A 24,848-nucleotide genomic window follows, 5' to 3' on the forward strand; every position below is an offset into this window, starting at 1 on the left:
TTTGTGATAATGTTGACTGCATAATCTCTAAATACTCTTATATTTACTGAACAATAAATCTAATGCTTATTTACAGTTTTCTTAATGCCTCAGCTCCAACACAGTTGTACATATATATATATATATATACACATCATAGAATCATAGGCTATCCTGAATTGGAAGGAACCCACAAGGATCATCAAATTCAACCCTTAGCCCTGAACAGGAGCATCCCCAAGAGTCACACCATGTGCCTGAGAGCATTGTCCAAATCCTACTTGAGCTCTTGAAAAGGCAAACTCTTATCATGGGTAGTTATGTGCATATGGATTTGCTCACCATAAGCCTGAGGCAAACTTTGCTGTAGTTGGCACATCCCATCGCAGTTAACAAATGGTGGCCTTGACTTGGCTCATGAGATCCTAATCCACATATGTATGTAATTACAGCTTGTGATAGTATCTATGGAGTGGCAAATATGGTGTATGTATCACAGAAATGAGTTTGTAGCATGCCTGGAAACACTGGAAGAGCATCTTAAGTAAATTGTTACACCAAGCCTTCTGGGGAAATGGTCTGAGTTGTATAATACATGTTGGATTGTAGGACTGTGGAATGCTAGGCTTGAAAGTGTGAGCCTTGAATAAGAGTCTAAGCACAGCAATTTCCTGGCATATGGACCAGGATCCAGTTTTATTTTTCTTCATCTCAGTGGCTTTATACTGTTCTAGCATTGAACAACTTTATGTTCCAGTGTCTGTCGTTGACCATGTTGGCTGTTTCCCGTTATTGAGAAAATGTTCCTGTTCGCTTGCTTCTGTCTTGAAAAATGCATTTTATTAGACTAGTGACCCAGAGGACCCACACAGTAATGTGATTGAAGTCCTCCAAAGACTGTTGAGGGTTCATCTACATGCCTAGAAGTCTGACTAACACCTGCAGGATCAGAGTGAGTTACATGTTCATGATTTTCAATGGATGGAGATTTAATGAGACAACATCAAACTGACTCAAGATAATAACTGATTTTCAACCAGCTCATGTTTCGTGATGACTGTACATTGCAGGGAATGAGGAATGTACACAGCTAAGCTTACCTGGGACTCCCTGCCAACTTCCAGCATACAGGTAAACCTTTGCTTTGTCTCTTCGTGTCTGTCAAATACTGTGGTCTGGGTCTGTATGTACTGACTCTGAACTCTGTTCCCAGCTAGTGACTCTGGGCAACTCACTTTATATCACAGTCCACCATTGGGGTCTCTAATAGCAAATGTGTTTTTCACTGACTCCCTTTTGAGAGGAATAATAATGATGATAATGGAGAGCATGTGGTTAACGTTCATGCAACACTAAAAGCAGCAGACATGAGTTATTTCCATGAACAACACTGTATTTGTATTACAGAAAGACAAATTGTAAGCTTATTTTGCACTGGAGCAACAAAAGCAAACTGTGTTGTTCTAATACTTGTAGTGAACTCTTTTTCTGGCATCCAGATAGGAAGTAGTAGAAGTGCTTTTGCTGCAGCAACTATGTAAATAAGAAATACTCCATGTTTGCTTTTTGGTACCTGATGGTTTAAATGCCTATTGTTAGCCACAGGTTCTTGAGCCAGTAACTAATGAATTGCTTTCTGCAAATGGAGAGCATTACCGTAATTCTAATATGTGTGCAATATTTCCAGCTACAAGTCTTTGCTAAGCTTTAGATCACCCTTATGCAAAAGCAGTGAAGCAGATGATGTGCGAAAGGGAAAACTGTCACTGCCAGATCTTGTGTTTCAGAGCATGTCCACTCACACAGTGGAGACAGTGAGCAGCTGCCTCAGCCAGGCTCTGAGCTAAACTGGCTGGTGACAAAATTGCTGGCTTTATTCACTGGAGCCCAGTGCAGCTGATGAAACCTTTCTACTACCAGCAGTCAGTATTTTCACACTCTGCAGATTAAAAAACATTCAACAGGTGACACATTCTATTTGAGAAAGAAATTTCCTGTGTTGCCTTCGCCTTTAAACTTGGTCAAGAGTCCTGCCCCAAATGTTGCCAGCTGTAACACTCGGGACTGGCTTTAGATGCTGACCAAGGAGATTGCAGGCTGAGCCATATGTGAGCTGCTTGCTGATTTGTACTGGGTCATGGATGGCAGCAAAGCAACTTTCCCAGGTTCGTTGCACAGCTTGGGGCAATAAGGCCACTCTTGTGGGCTCTGTCAACAGGCTTTGGGCCACTCTGCCTGCCATTCTGCTCTGTGGCTTGCAGCCAGTCTGTAGCACCCAGTACCAAAATCTAGAAACAGCATGGGCCTGAGACCCTTATTTCCTCAGGAAACAGATCATGGTGAGCCCTATACAGGTAAGACATTTCACATCAGTCCTGACATTTCACTTAACTTTTGTGCTGGAAAGGTGGCTCTTGGACAGGACATTGACAAGGACTGAGCTTGTCCTGCCCTGAGGGCATCCTCCTGCATAGCATTCACTGCTCCCATGTGATAATGTATGTCCTTAGTTCAGGTCCCTTCAGTGTGCCTCATTCCAGCCTGAGTGGTTTTATGTCTGTATTATACAGTCTTCAGAGAAGCACTTGAACACTTGGTTGCAAAAGGCTCCTTAGTAGAAAGAAATTATACTGAGAAGTACAATAAGATGTAGACAAGCAGAACACATACCTCAAAGTTCATAGAGGAATTTGGAAGTACAAACAAAAAAAAAAATTCAGAGGACAAATCTTTAGTGTGATCACATAGTGGAGACATTTTCAATTCCAACTCATGTAGGATTGTGTAGTGACATTAAGTCACCCTGCTTAAGTTAAGATCTGAGTCATCTTTATGAAGTCACTGCAGGTTTCTTATGGCAATAATCAATAAAAACTTGTTTTCAGTCTTATTTCAAGCATTTGCTGGAGGGAAAACTATTTTCAGGAGCTCTCTCTCATGGGTAATCACAGGAAGTTTGAATGGGATAGGTGTATTGCTGACACTGGTACAATGGCATTTCAGGATGTATTTAAAAAGACTGGATTAGATTCACAATGAGTGCACAGAGCAAAATAACTTTTTCTGAAAATATCCAGTAAAAATAGTTAGATTAATACTGTTGAGCAAGACTCCTAAGATAACAGCCACAAATTTGGGATCTGTAGGACACTTAGGAAAGGTTAAAACTTTGAAACCCAAAATGGGAGATGTTGAAGGCAGTAGGTGCTTTAAGATTACTTCTGGGTTGTGATTTGAGGTTTTTTTTTGTTTAATAGCTTAGAAGAAGCTATTACTCTTAACTTCACGCTTTGATAATGTGGTTCCAGTTGGTTTGTGCTAGAGCCTCTTGTCATTCTCTGTCTATTTAAACTTCTTCACGTCCCCAGTGACTTGGAAATCAGTTCTGACAGAGCAGGCATTCTTGTTTCCAGTCTTCTACAGAACAAGATGTCAGCAGGTGACAACCAGTGTTTCCTTAATATAGTTAACAAGGTTCAAAGGACTTAATTTATGCAAATTTCCTTTCTTGTGAGTGTCTTGCTATTCTGATGCTGTTTCCCACCAGCATCTTAGGTGGTGGGTATTGAGGACTGTCAGCTTAATGTCTAACATTGTATTTCAATATAGACTGCTTAATTTCACGTTCTCTAATCTGTGGAATCTTGTTAAGAATTATTGTGTTAGGCATGCAAAATAAAGTGGATTCACCAAGGGCATACCCGCTTAGCTTCTTGGAAGACTCTATTGAGCCAGTCACAGGTACATTTAAACTATGCTTTTCTCTGTTTTCTGGCTAGTGGCATAGAAAGCTATGTATGGTTTGTTTCAGACAGGCAATTTTTTGTTTAATTTGATTTGACATTAAGCATCTTTTCCATGTAGACATAGAGCAGCCTCTGAAAAATGCGTACAACACTTCTACAATAGATCCCAATAGGGCTGGGATTGTGGTCAGCAGAGTGCAGATAAAATTCCCTGCAAAACAATAATTACTGTTACATGGGGGAAGGGGGGGGGGTGGTTTGTCAAACTGTATTATACAGGGAGCCCTTATCAATTGAGGCTGTTTCTGTGAAACCGCCACAAATTGTGGGGGCACCTTCAGGAGACCGAGCCTGCCAGCATGGCTGGGGACTACATTGACTGCACAAGTCAACATCTTGTATGTCCATGTCCCGACAACTCTCTGCTACAGGACTTTATTTCTTACAGTCTCCATCATCATTAGTTAGAAGCATTGCAGCTTTTTAATATACCAGACATCCCTTTCATTCAGAGATAGCTTATGCAAAGCATTTGCTGCGCAACCAGTATAAAAAACTTAAGACAAAACCACCTTCCCCACGGGAGCACTTCCTCAGTACATGTTGATGAAATATGTCAAGACTCTCTAAATTGACTTCTTAGGTTCACTGCACGGTTTCTCTTTCAATCACAATCTTTTGTCCTGTCTGTGCCTTCATTGTATATATTTTGTTACTCCTTCAATGGTTGATTTATTGGTGGAGAGACCAGCTGTGCCTAGTTTACATGAGCTGTGATATAGGAGGGCTGAAAAGGTGTGGTTTGACTTAGAAATATTGAAGCTGTAAATATGATGATTGCAGGTTGATAGAGCATTGATTCACCTGATTTCTGTTTACCTGGATCAGTCAAACCAGCTTCTCCCAGGTGTTAACTGACCAGTGTTTCAGTGTAGAAAGTGTAATGGAAAAAAGGCCATTTCAGGTTGTATGTCATTAATTTAGTTTGTCAGAATCTAAGGGACAAAAACAAATATTTCAAAGTTTTCTCTTCCAATTATTGAGTAGTGAACCTGCTCCACAACTACTGCCCTGCATCAAACACTACTTTGAGTGGACTTGCTTGTATTCACTGAGCTGTTAGTTTTAGTTAAATGCTGCTGTCTCTGCTAGCAAAACTGAAACAGCTGTGTTGAATTCCTCTGAGTTGCCATGAGTTAGAAACAAGAAGCTGTTTCCTTCATATTTGCCACTTCAGAGAAATTCCAAGGAAGACAAATTTCTCTGAGCTAAAATACAGGATGCTCCACAACCCAAACAAATAGAAATAGACTCCAAGTAGCTGAAGTGACCATGATAACTTAAAAGAGAAGCTACCTAGCCGTTGATAATAGGAGACATATATGACTGTCAGCTCATCTCGTAATATGCATAAATTAAAAATACGATGGTAACCTACTTTTCGTGATCTGCTTTAGGCACTTAAAGTTTCTCTTGTCTTTTTCCCTTGAGCTCTGATTCCTGCTCTTTAAGTTCATGGAAGTCAAGGCACAAAGGAATAGTAGAATGAGCTTCTAAGGGTTTGTATTATTTCTATTCATGTGTGTAAAGGTAGGCATAATTTCTCTAAAACAGAAATCTATTTTTCCTCCTATCTGAAAATGAGAAAAATAAATATGAAACTGTCCTCAGTTATTTGATTTGCAACACCAAGACAGAAAAAAAAACCCTTGCTTTTATTATCTTTTAAATACATGTTTTTTACAGGTAGAGTTGAGTTTACTGTTATCTCGTGCTGGTTTTGCTGTTTTTACTAGAGCAAGTGCAGTCAGAGCCTCATGCTACATAATAAGTAACTGGACAGAGATCCTGTCTCTTCTCCCCAGATAAACCTTATGTAAGATTTTGCACTTTCATATAGATAAAATATATAACAGAAATGGTGTCAGTGTATACTTTGGAAAGCTGTCATGACATGGCATTTTGAACAGAGACCTAAGGGAAGAGGGTTGTTCCCATTTCCTTGAAAAATCAATCCACATATGCCTGTGTTAAACCTCTAACTAAAGGAACTTGCACCCTCAGCATTTTCTGAAGACTTCCTGCTAAAACTCCAGAGTGGTCCATTTGACCACAGCACTGTACAGTGCCTTAGGGCCATGCAGGATATTAGAGGGTCAGGGACCTCGTGTTGCAGTGTGAATCCCTACTGGGCTGGCCAAGACTTAGAATTCTTCTTTTCTTTTTATTTGCCATGATGATTTTGAGAACTTTCTAGTTCTTTTAAAGTTCAAATTATGATCAAATTCCAAAGTTCATGAACAGATAGGAGGCATGCCATTTTTTTTCTGCTGCATGTTGTTCTTATTTAGGGGTTTGCTTTTTTTTTGTGGGGTTTTTTTTTAGGAAAACTGGGTTGCACTAGTATGCTTGGCATCTTGGTCACGGCTACCTACAAGAAGTAGTCCAACAAACTGTTTTCCTTTTAAATGGTTGTTTCCAGCCATTTAAAATCTTGTGGTAACTTATGCAGCGCTCAGTGTGGCTCCATGTGGTATAATTCTGAATTTTTAGTTTTAAAAAGTTTTAGGAAATTACATACTTGAAAAGTCTACATTAAAGAACAGTACCAAAGTATTAGGCAATCAAAACAGGAATGAGGTTTACCTTTTCAATCTCATTCACCCCCTTTGTTCACGGTACTTGTACATGTAATTGTATATTCTTGCATTTACAGGACTCTGGGCTTACTCAACGCACAGGAAAAACAAAGAGGAGTCCTTCATGAGTCTCGGGTATGTTTTTGAAGTTGCATCTTGGGGCTGAAGCCCAGGAATTTACAAGTTCCAGCACTAGTTCTGACACTCATTTCTAGCTGTTCCTGAATGAGACTTGTGAAGCATATCAGTGAGCAAATAAAAAATGCATGGGGCAATCTTGGTCCTCACATTTCCTCACAGGCAAGCTCTTGATTTCATTTTTAATGTAATGCTCTTTAAATGTAGAGACTGTGTGCATGTGTAATAGAAAAACACATCCTGTTAGATCGATAGGATACAGGGGCAAACGTGCCTCCATAAACCATGGCGCAAATGAAGATGTGTGACCTGACTATCTGAGTGCTCTCTTTTATGGCCATGATACCATATATTTAAAGATACAGTTTAGTGTGAATCCAAATCTCTTGAATTAGCCTAGGATCATATTTCTTGGTTTCTAGTGATTACAATTTAGTAACATATAGTGCTGAAAGTAAATCAGATTATGTAGATAATTTAACCCAATACAGGTTAACTTAGAGGTGAAGTCCCTTATAAGTTCTGATTCTGATATTTTTATATTAATTCCTATAATGAAAAAATTAATTGTTATTCCATTGAATGTGATCTTTTCTTGATTAACTTTGGTGTGCCTTTTCTTATATTATATTATGTGCTTATATTATTACTATATTATTATATATATTATATTATTATAATATATTATATTATTATATTATGTGCTTATATTCATAACTGAATAATGATCATGATTTTGTCAGCTCTTTCCTGACATAATTTAACCTGATGATTTAGGAGACTGAAAACTATCAGGGCACCATCTCCCCTGATGGTATTTGGGCTAACCCACCAGTAACATGAGTTATAGTGTCTCTATTCTGACCCCATGAAGGTTTAAAACAACCGAGGCCCTGTCATTGTCACTGTGGCATGAACTGAACCTTACTGTGGGTGGCAGGAACTGGCAGGAAGGGTAGTATGGCTGTGAAGTCTCTCTCAGCTCCTTCAGGCAAAGCTGTGCCTCTTCTGAGTTAGACCTGAAAAGATTTCAGAGCTTTGTTGTTGAACTGAAAGCATACCAGATTTTATACTGCTCAAGGAAGATGTACTTCTGTCAGTCCAATTTAACTACTTTTCATACCAAAACCCAAATATTTGTAAATTTTGAGTTAGTTTCTCTACCTTATTAGTTATTTTTAAACTTATGATATTTGAAACTTCTAACATTTGCTTTTCAAGTTTGAAACCTCTGGGGTATAGTGCAGTTATGTTTTCAAGTTCTCTGCAGCCAAGTGTATTAAGGAATGAAAAACTAAAATGAAATCTCAGCTGCACAAATATTTACTGGCCATTTCAGATGTATCACAGCTTTATCTGGCTGTTACTATTTTTAAATAAGTTGGTAATGGAGTATTTTTAGGGTCATCTACAAACTTCAGAAATAGTTGTGGTGGGTAAATCTGACTGTACCTTGGACAGAATCACTCTCCAACACATTCACCTCCCTCAGATCACTGCAGGGGTGCTTCAGCTGGCAGTGAGCAGGAACCTGCCTTGGTCATAACCCAGGCTGTAAGTTCTTTATGAACTTTATCAACAAGTAGGGAATTGAGGTTACACATCTCTCATGTGGGCTGTTATATTTGACACCAAATTCTAAGGAACTAGGATGAAAATAATCTTTTTATTGTTATGACCATAGTAGTGTATTATCTGCTGGAAATGGACCTGGAGAAGAGTCAACAAAGGATGTTTTCTATTTTGTTAGCTGTTTTTAATTTATCAGCTGCCAGTTTCAATATATTTCTCTAACTAGTTGTTGGAAAAATATCTACCCCCTACCATTCAAATTCTGATGGGGGATGTGTGAATGTCCTTGTGTGTGAATGTGCGTGTTCATAACATTTCCAGGCAGATCCAAAATGTTTGTTTAAAAGCTAGAAAAATCCAGTCTTCAAAGTTCAGAAGAACATTACTGGTCATACTGATGTGGAGAGATTTATCATGCCAATATTTGTTAATACCTTGGGGAAATTAATGCCTCTCGAATAGCGGGGTAAATGTTGAACCTCAATGCCAAGGTGCCTGTGGGTTACAACTCTTGGGTTTATGTTATAGTCTGGTTCCAAGCAAAAAGGATTGTCTCTGTAAATGAGATAATGATGAATCATCAGCCCTGTTGCTGTCCCTGATACTTGCTGGGGATATTCCTGCGGCGATGGAATGACAGCTGCCGGCACAGCTCTGCTGGATGTCCTGCTACAGGCACATCAGAGCTGGGGGCTCTCTCACCCGAGGCAGTGCTCATCATCACAGCAAGAGGTTTACATCCTCATTCGCTCACACTCTGGTAATCCTGCTGGCCCAAGAGTACTGAAAATGTGACTTTGGATTTCAATGAGTTTTGGAACTTACATTATTCAAAGTACAACAGTCTAGTGCCAGCGTATATCACAGTGAGCCTCATTCCATATGCCTTTTTTTTGACATAATAGGTACATCCATGGCACTCCCACACAATCCTTAGAACAATGATATGAAAACCGAGCTTTCCTTTTCTGTCAGTTTAGAGGACTACTGTAACAGACAGATGCAAGATGACATGAGATTCTGAGTGGAACTGAAACAAGAAAACACCCATTGTTTGCAAATACTGGGAGAACTTTTTTCCTCTTCACATGGAAATGCTCCGCCAAAGTCATCCTGAGCTTCATGGAAATCTGCAGCAATAAAGGCAAGCAGATGAAAATTTCAGCTAAATAAATGGTTAGAGAACTATTTTGTTACTGACTTCTGATGGCCAGATATTGAGGCTGTGATTTATGATTTCATGATGATTTTGATAGTTAAGCTTATGCTTTCAGTGAAACAATATGATGGCCAGGAAACAGGCAATTTTTGTGGATTAATGTATTTTCAAAAACACTATATTACATTTACAGTGACACAAATTGTTGAAGGAACTTAGAATCTTATTGCCAAGAAGCAGCAGTGAGGTCAGATGAGGGCAGTCCTGGTACAGCCAGCCCTCAGGAGGAATAGCTTCGTCAGGTCACCAAAGGACATTGGTTCTTCCTGGTCATGGTCCTGACCCATGTTCAGCTTTCCCTCACACAGTATCTTCACTTGTGCCAGACCCTTGCTACTGTTTTCACAAGAATCCTGGTTTTGCCTTGAAATCTCTTTATTGGACAATCCTGAGCCCTTGCTTGAACTTACTATCAGGACAGTCTGTAGCACTTTCTCCACAAGAATGATTTATTTCCTCCTGACTTGAAAGAAATAACTTCTTGATTGCCTTCTCTAGGTGCCAAGATGGAGACATCTCCCAGCACAGGTTTGCTGCTTCCTCATGATGGCTGGTGTTTCTGCCCAAATCATAGCACTTTTGGATGAGTATTTTGGGAAAACAAACTGCTTTTAGCTCTTTCAGTGCTCTCAAGTGGACAAAATTTAAATAGATGATGTGGATACTGTGCAGTTTAAATGTTAGCTGTATGTAACAAGTAGAGAAGAAAGAAACAGACAGGATAGGAAAATAAAGCCCAGGGATTGTGGAAAAACACATATTTAAGAATTTGAATTAAGTATGACATGCAGATAAATTCTTTGTCACTGTCAGGATCAAAATTTGATCTGTTCCTTTACTGTTAGATCTACCTCAGGAAGAATATCTGTTCAATGCAACTAGTTGCAACTTTATGAAAGACTTGACATTTTGATCACAAAGTAGTGTTGAATGTTAATAACCACTTTTTGTAATTTTAAAATAGTTTTTTTCTAAATTGATCAACAGCAGTGCCTCAGACTCTGAGTTTCTACACTAACCAACCTCATAGCATGGGGGAGAAAAAAGTATTTAAGTCCTGAACTGATCAAGAATTGGATTTTAAACACAATATTCTTGGAGGAGTTTTGCCTGAAAATATTTCAGTGTTCATGAGTGAGTGTTTGGAACACATGGAAAGGTGGAACAGTCCTCAAGTGTCCTGCCCTGATGCCAAATGAACATGACCTAAGATTTCAGATGAAACCAAGAAATAATTATCAATTAGCATCAGTTTCAGGAAGCATTATTGTATCGAGAAATCTCAGGGTGCCTTTATAAAAGAAAAACCTACAATAATTTAATAGCTCAGCCTGCTGTGCCAAATAAATGAGTCAAAGCAGGGGAAAAAAAAAAGAGTATGAGCCATAGTTTCACAATTGCACTAACCTGCAGGAAAGTGTTGATTTACTTCCAAAGTATTTCTGCTAGGAGAGTGATGGGAGATTTCACTATAAAGCTTGAGCTTCTCTGGGAAATTAAGGACACCTCGCTTTTTCATTCTCCATTTACAAGCACTGATTTTCATTCAGTTTTCAAAAGGCCTTCAGACAAAGAAACCAAGTGAATGACGTGAATGTGTGTTTCACGCATAGTGGAGCAGAAGTTAGCTGTTGGAAGGAGATGGTTGCTGTAGGCTTGTATTCTTTATGTAAACTTAAGGGCAGATGGTTCACAGCCTGTGTTGGGCCTCTTTAGGGATGTGGGCAGGAAGGGTTGAAGTTTTTCCTCCTGACGCTTGAATTCCAAGTGGAAAATTTAAAATGCCTCCATATTGATAGGCTTTTGCAGGGTTTGAGAGATGCTCCAGTTATGCTATTTTTGTCTTCCATGTGGTAGGCTATGTTTTCTGGATGAACTGTGTTTCCTCAATTTACCATTGCTTTTCCATGTTGACCATAAAGAAGAACAGCTGCAGGAAGAATGGTGACTATATTAACATGAGAGAGGTGATCACAGTAGCTGCAACATAGACACCCATAATTAGTCCTGTTCTCATCCAAGTTGGCCAGGTTTTTCCAGGTGTGCTGTGAGTGAGCTACAATCCTCTGAAAACACATAAAACTGCTTAGCTTAAAAGCCTGGAAATCAAATGAAAAAATTATACTGGTGACCTTACTTCTGTTCCTTGTATGACGAACATGATGGCATCTAAAACCAGTTTTAGTGTGCTGGAGCAGAGCCTGAAGCTGGCAGAAGAGTATAGCTTTGGCTTCAGTTGCTGAGATGCCAGAAGAGATTGTAAGTCCTTGAAATTCTTCCAAGAAGTCACTTTGTCCTGGAAGAAAACTGGCATTTATCAGTGCAGATGATAGTGGTGTATTTTAGATGGCATCAATATTGATTTGTATACTGCATGAGCTTTTAAATATGATTTAAGATAAAGCTTAGCTTAACGTAAGACGTTTCTCCACAAAACATTGATTTAATGTTAATGTTTTATGTGTTGCTTTCTTTGCTATAGACTTTCCTTTGGTTTGTGGATACTTCCCAAGTATGCTTCTCAGTTCCTTCTTTCAGGCACTTGCAAAAGCCCCACAAACACTTGACACATGAGTAAGTATTCAAAAGTTTAATTTATACAATCTGATAGGCAGCTTCAAAAGCAATTAATTAATGGTAGTCATCAGTGCTCATCTCAAATTCATTATTACCCTTCCAGGTGGTTGGACTTGGTTTATTGTTTTTCCAAGCCTTAAGAATACCATGGGAATGCTCGATGAAGATCTAATGGAAAAGTTAAAATAGGTTAGTTCTTTTACTATTCCTATAGGATAATTTCTCATACTTTGCCTCTTAAAGTGCTGGGTATCGTAAGCAGAGCCCTTACTAGTCTAGAGAGAGAATTTCCTATATGACTTCTATTCAAATAATCTATAGCAATTCTTGCTAGGTGCGATGGCACTGAGTATCAATCCACTGCGTGTGCCCACTTGACCTTGCTTGGGCGTTTCAGAGTGTGAAGGCTGGGGAAGACGAGCGCTGTAGCTGCTGATCTGTGTCCTGACGACCAGATCTCTGGAGCAGCGCGGCTGTGTGAAAGCAACATCAGCTTTCGGGAGCGGAGTGGAAGATATTTCCCCAGCAGGTTGAAGATGCCCTGACAGGAGAGGAGCAGGGAGAGGGGCAGGGTTTTTTTCAGCCGGGAGTCGCTGTGGCCCCTCCAGAGCCTGCGCGGGCGTGGTGCCCGCGGGCGTTGTGGGGCTGTGCCCGCCCCGTCCCGGGGCTCCCCGCGGGTCCGGCGCGGCTGCGGCAGCCGGGGCAGGGCGAGGGCGGACCGGGCGCTGCGGCGGGGCCGCCGGGCGGAGGCAGCGCCGGCAGCGGCGCAGCGGGTGCTCTGGGCGGTGTTTGTGAGCGGCGGCTTTTTCGGAGTGCTTTTCTCGGCGAGCCCGACCCGTTAAAGCGTATTTCTGCTTTGGCTCGGTTAGATTTCCCACCCCCACTCCCGCTTGCGGTTTAAAAGTGGCGTTTCGCCGCTCAGCGGGACGCGTGCGTTCCGGGTTACTTTGGTTGCCTGCCAGGTAGCGCACATCTTTTACAGCATCGTCCTGCCATCAAGCAAAAATTGTCTCCTCTCCCAAGGATTAATTATTCAACACGTTTAATGTGTTTCGGCTGACGGGGAAGGCGGCCACTCGGGTACATCCTGGTGCCGCAGCGCCTGTCCCCGCTTTGTCTCGCACCTGGTGTGTTTGCGCCGCTCGCCCATCTTCCTCCCCTCAAGCCGCCGCCTCCCGCTCCTCCCGCCCGCGCCCCGCTGCTGCCCGCGGGGCCGAGGGACTCGGGCGGGTGCCCGGGGACGCCCCGGTGCCGCCGCCGCCCGGCCCCGCACCTTGCTCGCGGGGATGCGCGGGGCGGGGCCGCCGCTGCGCGCCCCTCGGCGGAGGCTCCGCGGGTGGGGCGGGGCGGGGGCTGCCCGCCGGGCGGGGCGGCCCGGGCAGAGCGGCCCGGCGGCCGCGGAGGAGGGGCCGGGGGCTGGCCGGAGCCGGGCGGTGCCGCCGCCCGGGCAGCGCGGGGGGCTCGGCGGCAGGCGCGGCGGAGCGGGGGCTTCGCTCCTGACTTCGCTTCTCCCCGCAGAGCGCGAGAGGCGCCGGCACCGCTGAGGGGACGAGACGCTTTTTCCCTGGCCGCTGGCGGCGGGGCGGCACCGCACTCGGGAGGACCGAGGGAAGGACCGGCGGAGCGGCATCCCGGCGCGGGCCGTCCCGTCCCTGCCCGGCTCCGTGCGTCCCATCGCGGCCCGCTGCTGCCGGCCCGGGCCATGGGCCGGCCCGACTGAGAGCCCGCGGACCGTCCGGCAGCCCGGCTGGTGCTGCCCGGAGCGCCGAGGCGGGGCCGCAGCAGCGCGGGGAAGATGCGCTCGGCGGCGCGGACGGCCGGGTTCCTCCTGCTCTGCGGGGGTGAGTACCGCCGAGCTCTGCCTCCCGGGAACTTTGCGGAGCTCAGGTAATGGGTGCCGCCAGTGGCTCGGTCCGGCTCCGAAAATCTTGCCACAAATACTGACAAGATATAAATAATGCTAATACGTTTTCTTCGGTTTTTAAGAGCTAAGTTAGAACAGATGTGAGTTCTCTTTTCTCTAAATTTATGATGTGAAAAGGGAAATATTAAAGTATATTACCATTTTAAGTTTTTAAAACATGATTTATTCTCTTTTATTCTCCTTTTGTATTATCAGATAAAATGCGTTTTGGATTGGTAAATGAAAATGACCAGGATATGAGAAGGGATTGGATTGTAACTTAGATGATGCTATCCACAGATGTCAAGTTTCTAAAGCAAACAGAAAATCCATTATATCTCTTTTTCTTCCATATGGCTCTGTTTGCTGATGGATTTCTGACGTTTACATGAATAAATAAAGTTGTATGCTAGAGAATGCAATACAACCTTTCACACCAAAAATGCATTTATGAAAAAAAGTAAAGTCCAAACCAGCACAGTAGTTCACTAGTTGGTCTAACAGTGAGTAGAGTGCAATATTAATTCTGCCCTTGTGATTCCCCATAAGTGTGTCACTTCTTCCTTCTTGTTATTATTTCAGATTAACTGTATTAGTTTGCACCATTTTAAACTGCTTTCTGTAATTGCAGAGATTATAAAGCTCTTATTTAATTTTTGTAGCTTTTTTTCTTTAGTGTGCTAAAATATTTTAAGTTGCCCCTATTTTTTCTCTTCTTAATACATTATTGTTAAGGCCTGATCTTTGTAAAATCTCACTGGTAGTGAAATCTAGGATGTATGGGGATAAAATGTGTAGGATATACTGCATCCAAACACTTAGTAAAAATAATAAAGTGGGTTGTATCCCAAGACATTTCACTGTCAAGAAGAATTAGCCGTACTTGTATTGCTAATGGATGATCTATCATGCCTACTTTGCTTTTATCTTTGGCAAATCCATTTTCTTTAATGTTTTTGGCAGAATTAGGAGAAATGTAATTTACGTAAGTTCTTCAGCTTGAGGGGTATGTTTTCATTAGCCAAAATGATTCACATGCATTTGCTTGAAGATGATTTTCAGTGATTTTGGTTTAAGCTGGGCAGATGAGCTTACTTTGATTCATGCTGTGATACCCCAGATTATTGCACATCCTGAGCTAGCTGGTGTTTGAAACTCCGGAACTGCTTTCTCAAATGGCTTTTGTTTTTTCTGCATAATTTCCTTTAGAGTTCTACTACCTTTTGATTTTACTTTTAGTTGTACAACTTTACATGAATTTCATTCTGAAACTCTAAAATGGGAAAGATGTTCTTTCCACTCAAGATAGATACCTAAACCTTTCTAAATATCAGACCTCAGCAGATGGAAATAGTTTCAAGACTTTTTATTATTAAGTGTAGCCATAAATTGTTAACTTTTGGATATGCCCATAATTTGGAGGAATATTATAGGAGCTAATTTATTTGAGTAGGGTAGGCTGCCAAGTAGACTTTTTTTGTATACTGCTTGCTTATACTTATAATTGCAAATATTTTGTTTATACTTTCGGCTTTGACTGCTGAGGCTTAATACTTGATTCCCCTTAGTTTCTACTAAAACTATTGGGAAGAGAAGTTGTGTACATTTATGCTCATGCTTTAGGGTAATTGTATTCACAATTATTTCAAGAAATCCAGTGTATTAGCAGTTGTATGGGTGTCTGTTGGTGGAGAAGCACTGTTTAACATTGTTTAGGTGTGTGACACTAATTAGCTTTTATGTAATAAAAGCTAAGTTCACAACAGGGGTAAGACGAGGCGTTATGTGCTGGAGGTCCCAGTAAAATCCCTGCATGCTCAGAGACACAGTTTAGAAACAGAGTTCTCTAAAGAGTGATGATGCAATCCTCTCAGATGGGGGAATGCAGTGGAACTTCAGTGGGCTCCATCCTCGGGGAAAGCCAGGGATTCTTCAGTGGTAACTGTCGTGCTCTTGCCAGGTGTTGAGAAGGAATCTCTCCCACCTGGGCAAGACCTCATCACAGAGGATTCCCACCCGAAGTTAACATGCAGTGATACCCTTGCGTTCAAATGCTGTTGTTACATCTTTGGTTTATCTAAATGTGAGATTTTGGAAAACTTAAAACTGCCGTAGTTCTTAAAACGTGCTCACAACAAACCCAAAGGCATTTTACTGAGTGAGCTGGGGTAATCAACCTGGTGAGCGTCCTGTTAGTTGAAAGGATTAGATTTGGTTATTTTGTATTGGCGGGCTTCAAGAAGCACACTGGAGCATTTGTTCTGAAGCAGAAAGGCGCAGCCTGGGCACTTTTGCACCACAGGCAACACGTGAGTCTCCTGCAGGCAGTGTTCTTAACATGCAGTAGTCTAGAAATAGCAAAAATAAAAGGAATGTTTCTTCCCAAATTAAGGCTTCTGTCTCTTTTACCAGTTAAAAGAAATGCAGGGTTCTGTTACGGAGTGTGCACATATGTTTTTCAAAAGTTTTACATCTTGTCAGTTGTAGGGCTTCAGGGTGTTTACTTGCCTGGATGTTTGGTGCTGAAATTTCGATTCATTTCTGAAAGCTCACTGATATCAGGAAAGGACCTTGTTCAGTTAAATGTAGAAAAGAATACCTCTGGGGAAGGACTTGGTAGGATTGTCTTGTCTGGAAATTTTTGTTATTAAAGGGAATTTTGAAGAGATTTCTTTTCAGTGAATAAAACAAAGTTTATCAGCATTGCATTATGCATATTTTATAAAATTGGAAGGGAAGCCTGCTCATGGAAATAATAGGGATCCAACTTGAACAATGTGCTCTTGAATGCAGGTTATTCAAACTTCTTTTCTATTTTATTGACTGTGATATAAAACTACTGCTCAATTTACTAGTTCTGGTACTCATTTATGGACTTTTTGGGATTTATTCTTACAGTACATTTCCATGCTGCTAGGATTGCTGTTAATATTTTGGCTGGTTACAATTTATAGCAAGTCCAGGTTCAACTCATGCATCCAGATCAAGGACAGACCAACTGCAGAAACCAACTGCAAATATCGACATTCTTCTTCCTGAAGTGTGGATATTGCACGTAATATTTGTATTTAATGATAGATAAATGGATACTTTCTCTAGGAAAAGAGCACCTATGTGATTCTGCCAAAAAAAGATCTCCTGTGCACTCATGCCTTTAGATCAAACCAGTGCTGGAGCACAAATGGTGGAGCGCAACATCACAACGTGGACTTGAGTGAGGAACTGAGCTAAGACAGACATAATTTTTGTGCCTGTTTTTTTGTTGTTTTTTTTTTTTTAAGCAGTGATCTGGTCAAAACAATATATGATCTGGACTTTACATTGTAAAGTAAAAATTATTTTGTTTTATAATAACCTTGACTGTGGGGAAAGGGCAAAGGGGAATCTGTGGAGAACCATAAGGGGCACTTCATTAGATTTTAGGTGTCTTAACTGGGGAGGATCAAACAGGTATGTGGGAATTTCAAACCTTGCTGCTCTTTTTGATAGGAAAAAGAGTATTAATCATGACATTTTAGTTCCTTCCTCCTTCATTATGTTTCTCTGCCCGGAGGTTCATCACCTTACCTGCTGGCTCTTCCTCAGGCACCAGACAGCCCACTGGTGGCACTTGTCCTCTCTCTGGTCACCTGCTGCTGCCTGCATTGGAGAGTGAAACTGCTGCTTCTCTCACACAGCACTCACCAGGGTTCATCCCAGTGCTCCTGCGAGCTACCAGGGAAGGTGCCTGGGCCCTCTGTGGCCCTCTAGGCTTCGTGTCTTCCCTCATCTTATTCCCATTCTCAGGTCCTTCACCTTCCAGTTTCTTTACAAATTAAATTTTGCGGTGAAGTTCACCTCCTGCAGCATTTTTCCATTTCATAGAAGGTAATTTACTAGGTTGGGTTTTTTTTTAATTCATGCTAATAGGATCCATATTTGTGTGGATTATATTTAGTTCCCTTCTCATTGTTACGTGCCACCTTCTCAGGGCATCAGTCAGGGCAGTATGTGGTATTGGCTTGATTATTTCTGCCAGTCAGTTTGTTGGGAGTCTTGGTCTTTGGCTTCATTCAAGGGTTTTGTTACTATCATAGAGACAGTATAAAGGAAATGAATACGAAGATAACAAAAAGCCAGCATTTTAATACTTAAAGCTCATTTGTTAGTCTTTGATTAACAGACAAGATTTCTTGTAGCATTAACATTAGCAGTCCGTCTGTATGACAGTGTGGGTTCAGCACCTGAATGTAAGATGCATATTCAGTAGCATGCCCACCATCAGTTTTCCATCTGCATGTCATGTTGTAGTCTCTTAATTTATTTATTTTTTTTACTGAAATGACAGATGCAACTAGTGAAAACACATGTATTTTGTTAATTTTAATTTCTTCCCTTTTCCCCCAATTTGTCCCCTGGCAGGAGGGAAGGGATTTGTTCACTTGTTGCTGTACTTTCATGCTTGGCTTGGCACTGCTGGTCCCGCTCCTCCAGGCTGCTTTCTCTCCCATAATGCAAACTAGCAAACACAAATATGCCATGGGTTGGAAAAAATCCATACTATAGAAGCTTGGTGTTTTCTGGAGAGCCGTGTTGTGTAAAGGTCATTTAGAGCCTGTCTGCGGTGAGCAGAGGGTTTGCTTTGTTCAGACATTGGCATCCTTCAGCTTTCCGGCAGAGCCGTAAGTGGTGCCAGCTGGTGATGGACTGCAATTGACTCTCGCTTTTGAAATGTAGAAAACTGCCTGACAGTGCTTATTGGGTGTGGGTGTTTATATCAGGAACGTTGCAAAACTCACCTAAACACAGGTGGTGGTTCCCTATGAGAGCAGGCTGGGCATTAAGAGCATCTTGTTTCAGTATTGAGGCACAGTCATGCTGCTGTCTGTTCTTAGCTCTTACTTTCTACTTTTGTTTGGTTTGGCAGAAGCAAAGCTTAAAAATTCACCAAAACGTGAATAAATGTGAATAAAGTGAGTTAACTTTGGAATTGTTTATGATCAGATTTTTATTTTTTTTTAAACTGTCTTATATTTTGGAAAGCAAGCAACTGAAGCATTGCAAGGATAAATACAGCAATTACTGCGGGAGGATAGATTTGAGGTTTGCATATTAGTTTGGTTAGATCAGGATTCAAGTTCGGTTAACAGCTGTGCTACACATTTGCTTGTTGTCTCACACTCTCTTAGTTTTCTGTAAAGTACCACCATCAATTACTTTATCCTTAAAATATCATGCATTGTTGATTGATTAACACAGTTTCAAACTGGGGTATACTGGAGCTGATGCAAAGTAGGGAAAACACAATGGGAAACCTTACAGAATCTCTGGGGTGATAATGCATCAATGAAAAACAGCATCAGAGAAACTGTAGAATAAAATCTATTCAAAGGCTTTATTTTTACAATGTGGTTTTTTTTCATTGGTGACATATACTGAGGTATTCCACAATGTTTTGGCAGAGTCATTATGAGCCTTTTGACAGGTTTTCATGTAGATATGTTGCTAGTTAATAAGGTTATTAAGAAAGTTTTTGTTAATAAAACAGTAAGTCAGCTGAGGTGTGAATAATCAGATGAATTTTGCTACTTTGGGAGCTCAGAGTTATTTTAAAATTTATCTAAAATGATCTCTTTTTTCCCCTCATGAGGAGAACACAGAACTAGTTTTCGTGAAGATTACTTCATAAAAATAGCTAAATAGTTTCAGATTTCTGGATCTTGAAATGAGACCATAAACATACTAGGCACATTTTAACCTCAGAGATACTCTGTAAATCTGCTGAAACGAAGATGATCATCAGCGCTTAAAGCCTAAGGGGAAATTACAGTGATTGCAGTCAAAAAAGGGAATTGGAAACTTTGCTGGGGTAATAGTGCCAGAAATGTTGTTTGACTGAATTACTTTCGAAATTTGGCTGATTGTAAATCAGGTGATTGTAAAAAGAAAATGGATGTATTACTCCTAATGGCTGTCTAATGGCTTTTCAGTGTATGCATTTAGAAAACTAATTAAACAATATATTTAACTGATATAACAAAGTTGCTTGTGTTGCTGTAATGGGTGGTTGGGTTTTGTTGTTTTTTTTTTAGTGTCCATTATGGCTTTTTTCAAAGTGAGACAAATTTCAATCTCAGATAATAAAATTAAATCTAGCTTTTTTTCTCCTAATTCAGAGACACCAAGTTTTCTGATATGGGCAATTCCATTATCGGCTCTTTTCACTTGTGAAATGGAAAAACTCATACTGACATCAGTAGACCAGAATTTCATGTGTCTCTGAAGCCCCTTAAAGACTAGTTTTGCCATTGAAATAGAGCAGACATCCTGTAATACTGTCAGTGCCATTCCAAAGGTGTCTTGGAGATGAGACTTAAATTTCCCAGTGGCTTAAAGACAAAAGTAATGGTTTCTTTGAGTTTGGGAAGAGTAGAAGCATAATTGTGGGTAGTTCTTTACCATTCCTGCATAAAGAAGTGGTACTTTGGCCCCTAACAAGGATGATGCAGAGCACTTGCCTTTAAATCCCTTAAGAGGTGATATTTCTACACCGCTTGGCTTCTGGAATTTTACTGTCTTTGTTGATAAGGTGCCCTTCCATATGCTATTATCTAAAAGGAGACACTGAAAAGTATTTCTTAAAAATTGAAAAGTATTGCTTAAAAATTACCTTTCATGTTAAAAGTAGCTCTGTGTTGCTGCTGTGCATTTGGAAGGAAGGTACTGACTGCCTGTGTTCCTGCTGTTTGGTCAAGAAGGGGAGTAATAATTTGGATTATTGCAAATAAAATGTAACATAAAGTAAAAGAGAAGCTGTTCTTTACTGAAATTTATGCCATAACAGTCCATGACTTTAAAAAGCTGATTTAAAAATATTTTAGATTATTTATGTCTATTTGGATGGAAATGCCCAGTATAGAATGATTAATGCATATGTTTATGGCAGTCAGTCATCTCAGAAGACCAGAGGGTTTGAAATGTATATATACTCTAGGGCAGCAATCAGGCTTTTTTAACACAGAATAAAAGCAGACATTGGGAAATTACATGAACACATTTATGTTGCCAGATTGTGGTGTGCAAGACTGTAAGTCAAAAGTGTGCTCTTCATGAAATCTGAATAACAGCGAGGGGAAAGGAAAGAATCCAAAGAACTCTCATCAGGAAAAAGTTTTGATTTTACTAGGAAAATACGTTTATTTTCCAGGGAAAAAAACCCCAAAAAACCTATCAAAAATTCAAGTTGGGAGTAGTGGAATGAGAGTGGATTTAGGTAGAGGGCATTGGCTGTCGTGTGAAATTACACTGTGATGACTGGGAAGTTCTGACAGGACCTTTGGAGAAAGTATCCAATGCTGATTAATAACAACAACAAAGTGCTGCTTTGGCACCTGCAGTGAGAAGTCATAATTTTCTGAAGCACTTGAGCGGAGCCTTCTGACATCTCTGAAGTACTTAGGCATATGCTTAGTTTTATCCCATATCAGCAAAGTATGCTGGCACTGCTGCATCAAAGCCCTGTAAAGAATTGCACAGCAGTTCCCAAAGTTAAAACTGTGGCAGTGCATTCAGGTGCCAGATTTCTCTTTGCTCTCATTTGATGTCAAATGCCCTTTTCCTGATGTGTGCTGGCTAAAAATTGAAATGGGTCCATGGTGCAGGTTTTCCTGTTGTGGGACCAGCACATTACAAATCAGAATAATGCCTCTAATTCTTTTGCTGTGTGCAGAATACAGATTCGTCACTTTTGGAAGCTGCTGCACATGGTATTACTGGGGCATGTAGGTGAGGCTGGCTTGCACAGAACTCTGTATTGCCTTAGTTTATGATATCAAGGCTAGTTTGTTTAGGGCTGGTTTGGATGTCTTCATCCTCTTGTCATCTGAGGTTTAGGTACAATGTTCCTGACTGCTTCCTCAAGATGAAGGGCACATTTGAGATACTTTTCCCTGACAGCGTAAACAAAGTTCTCTGTGTTTGTATATAGAGAGGGTGATTTATTTGGATAGTTTTAATGAGTAGCCTTAATAGTCTAACTTCCCTCAGTTAGACCAGGGGAGATGCCCTTAAACCTTTCTGGAGGACCATAGCTCCCCTGGATTATAGATGTTTGGCGATGGTTTCTGGTGCTACCTTGGCCCATTTGTGCCACCTTTGAACTCTGAATTATGTATTGGGTGCCCCATTTGTGTTTTGAGGGTCACAGTGTCTTTGAAGAGAAATACAGAAACAAATACTAAAAAAAAAAATTACTGTCTGTTACTGCTTTTCAGCAGTTCTGGGTACAGCTTTCTCTAGTAGAGTTTGTGGATGTCAGTGAAGTAAAAAGGACTGAGGAAGTTGATTTCTGTAAAATGGCTCATCCCAACTGCAATTATGCAATGAAAAAAACAATGGGAGTGTTTAGATTTTGGGTTTGAACATACACATTTTAAAGTAATGAAGGGGAAACAATATGGCTGTAATATAAATTTTATTGCACATTTCAATTCAGCATTGCTGACATGCTCTAGATGAGAAGGCATTTTAAACAGTTTTATTGTTTTGGTAAACTTTTGCCTTTGTGAAGTTAAGAAAAGTTGTCCTCAATTGCTTTGCTAAGGACTTTTTGGCTAGTAAGAGAGTTCATAACATATATTTTCCAAATTTTTTTTGCTTAAAAAGTAAGACAAAACCCAAACCTTTAAAACTTAGTTTCTGTAGATTTAACAACAAACAGGGTCATCTTAAGAGACTGAAATTGATCACTCTTAAAAGCTTTGTAAAAACCAGAAACGTTTATAGTATTGTTTTTTCTTACTGAAATACTGAAGTAAGCCTGTTGTTGGAAAAAGGGTCTTTTTGAAGTATATATTTTCTTAGAGTCTAGTATAATAAAATTTAAAATGAAAATTGGACCAAAGGTTTTAGGGCAGTAAATGCTTAAAGAAAACAAGCAATAATAGAAAGCCCAAGGTTTTAATTGTCTTTTTTGAAGCTCCCCTCCCACACACCTTTTTATTTTTTTTTTCAGTCTAGCTACCACAGACTATTTTTGTTGGGTTTTTTATAATTTCCCCAATAATTTCTTAAATTCTTGTCTTCCTGGCATCATGCAGTTAGGTGTCAGTTTTTTAGTTTATTGTCCTCTGTCTTTGCACGGGCCACTTTGGCATCATGGCAGAGCCATCTTGAGTACCTGACAATTAGAAAGCAGAGGAGAAGAATCTGCACAAGTCTCTGCTTTGGCCTTTCAGAATGTGTTTGTCCACAGCATGACTTCCAGGAGACAACAAAGGAAATGTACATTATTTAAATATTTAGATTGGTCATCACAAACTCAGTTTAGTATGAATATAGTAGTTACGTTTGTCAGTGTAATAAGACTGGTAGCAAGGACTTATTTTCTAAAATGTTTTGTTGCTAAAGAATCCTTATGACAAAAGATTTTTCCTCCTTTCCCTGGTAAACCTTGGTAATGGTATGTAAGATAATGTGACAATGACTACCTAGAGTCATACCTGGCACAGTAGTTTATTTCCTGATGATGCGTGGCAGTATCCAGTTTTGAATGGTGCGTTTTGGTCTTCATCCTTCTTGGAATGCAAAGGATAATAACAAGAACTTCAGGAAATGCTGTTTTTGGAGAAAAATAGAAATGAGTGGCAGTATTTATCCACAAAGACAACTTAAAAAGCACAGAGTTCAAATTTTTCATTTTATGCAGAAGTATAAAGATGGATGTACTGATAGAAATTGAGTAATGGTGGAAACAAAACACTTGGGACATAGCAGGTGATATAAGGGAAACATTTTGGTAGCAGGGAGCTACAAGGATCTGTTGTCTGCAGACATTGTGGGGTTTCTGTTAATTGGGAGTATCTTAAGAACAGGTGGGATAGCAATGTGTTGATGTTGGTTATGTATAATCAGTCCTATCTTGGATGAGTTAAATGACCTCTCTTGGAAACTTAACTTCAGGTTCTTACTGTTTTGTGCTTAGAGTGTAAGAAACAGGACAAATGCAGCCTTTGTATGTCTGCTGAGGTTGATGTCTGGTGTTTGGTCAATCAGGGCTCCTTAGGAGATCATGGTAACTTAGTCTGCAGTTAATGCAATTTGAGAGTTGATACCAAAATACTTATATTGTTAATCATCAACAGCTGAATAGACAGGAGTTAGATGCCTTTGATGTCAAGACAAGCTTCTGGAGTTTCTGGTTTTCAGAATATCCCCAGGGATATATTTGATCTGTGATGGTCTTTGTCTTCTCAAAAATCAATTTCTAATTCCGTGCTCAGCATTCTCAAATCCCAGGCAATGAGTTGGGGACCTCACACTGGCACTGAGCATTTCCAATTAAGGCCTTGAAAAAGTCTGTATACATATGGCCTAACCTTGTCACCCAGAAGAATAAAGAGTGCCGTTTTCTTCAGATAAAAAAATGAAATGCATTGGAGTGATGATGTTTGTTGAAGTAGACATAGGATTTGAAAATCCATTTTCTTAAGAGTTAAACTGGATTTATGGTTTGGTAGATAGTTCTTGTTAAATGAGGATTTAATGATAGCAGAGAGACCATGAAAAAAATTAACACTGGGATTATAACTCTACTGTCAATATTTTCCACCCTGAGTCCTAAATTGCCACTGCCAGGACCATTTGTCTGTCTTTGACTTCTGCTACTGAGAACTCTCCCTTTTATCAAGGTAATGCTTTTTTAGATTTTAATCTTTGAAGAGCTGCAGCTTGTATTTTTCCACTACTGGTTGTTTCACAGTTGGCATCTTCCACTACATTCATTATAGTTTAACATTTTCAATTTAAATGTTTATGTTTAAATGTGCTTAATTTAAAATAGGGTTTGAGGCATGAGCTACTTAACTGCTGGTGGTTGGCAGCACTGGTCTCATGGAAGGAACTGATGATAAGGTGTTTTACTAAACTCCAGGGGAATGTGCTGCAATCCTATAATGTTATCCTATTTCCTATACTTAGAAGATTTTGTTTACTCTGTATGTACCAGCGTGACATAACAATAGCTTTTATCCCACTCTGAATGCAAGAAAGACACAGGAAATCACTATGAAGAAGAAGACTATTGTTCCTCCTTTCCA

At 40.4% G+C, this 24,848-nt stretch overlaps 1 protein-coding gene across 5 annotated transcripts in view; it reads left to right on the plus strand.

Annotated features, from left to right (window-relative positions):
- The window catches only part of RET (ret proto-oncogene), a 184,776-nt gene that overhangs the window by 92,420 nt on the left and 67,508 nt on the right, over positions 1-24,848 (plus strand). The window contains exons 8-13 of one of the 5 annotated variants that reach the window (XM_085064050.1): positions 1,050-1,110; positions 2,198-2,333; positions 6,442-6,499; positions 11,776-11,867; positions 11,974-12,059; positions 13,389-13,711. In XM_085064050.1, the coding sequence (XP_084920176.1) occupies positions 13,666-13,711 (46 nt within the window). In that variant the 5' untranslated portion in view covers positions 1,050-1,110; positions 2,198-2,333; positions 6,442-6,499; ... (1 more) ...; positions 11,974-12,059; positions 13,389-13,665. Of the gene's footprint in view, positions 1-1,049; positions 1,111-2,197; positions 2,334-4,946; positions 5,285-6,441; positions 6,500-11,236; positions 11,334-11,775; positions 11,868-11,973; positions 12,060-12,155; positions 12,443-13,388; positions 13,712-24,848 lie in introns of those variants that run through there. The other 4 variants (XM_085064051.1, XM_085064052.1, XM_085064054.1 and 1 more) reach the window with 4 other exon arrangements.

This window comes from Lichenostomus cassidix, chromosome 6 (assembly GCF_008360975.1).
Source record: "Lichenostomus cassidix isolate B80296 chromosome 6, HeHo_3.0, whole genome shotgun sequence".
NCBI classification, from domain to species: Eukaryota; Metazoa; Chordata; class Aves; order Passeriformes; family Meliphagidae; genus Lichenostomus; species Lichenostomus cassidix.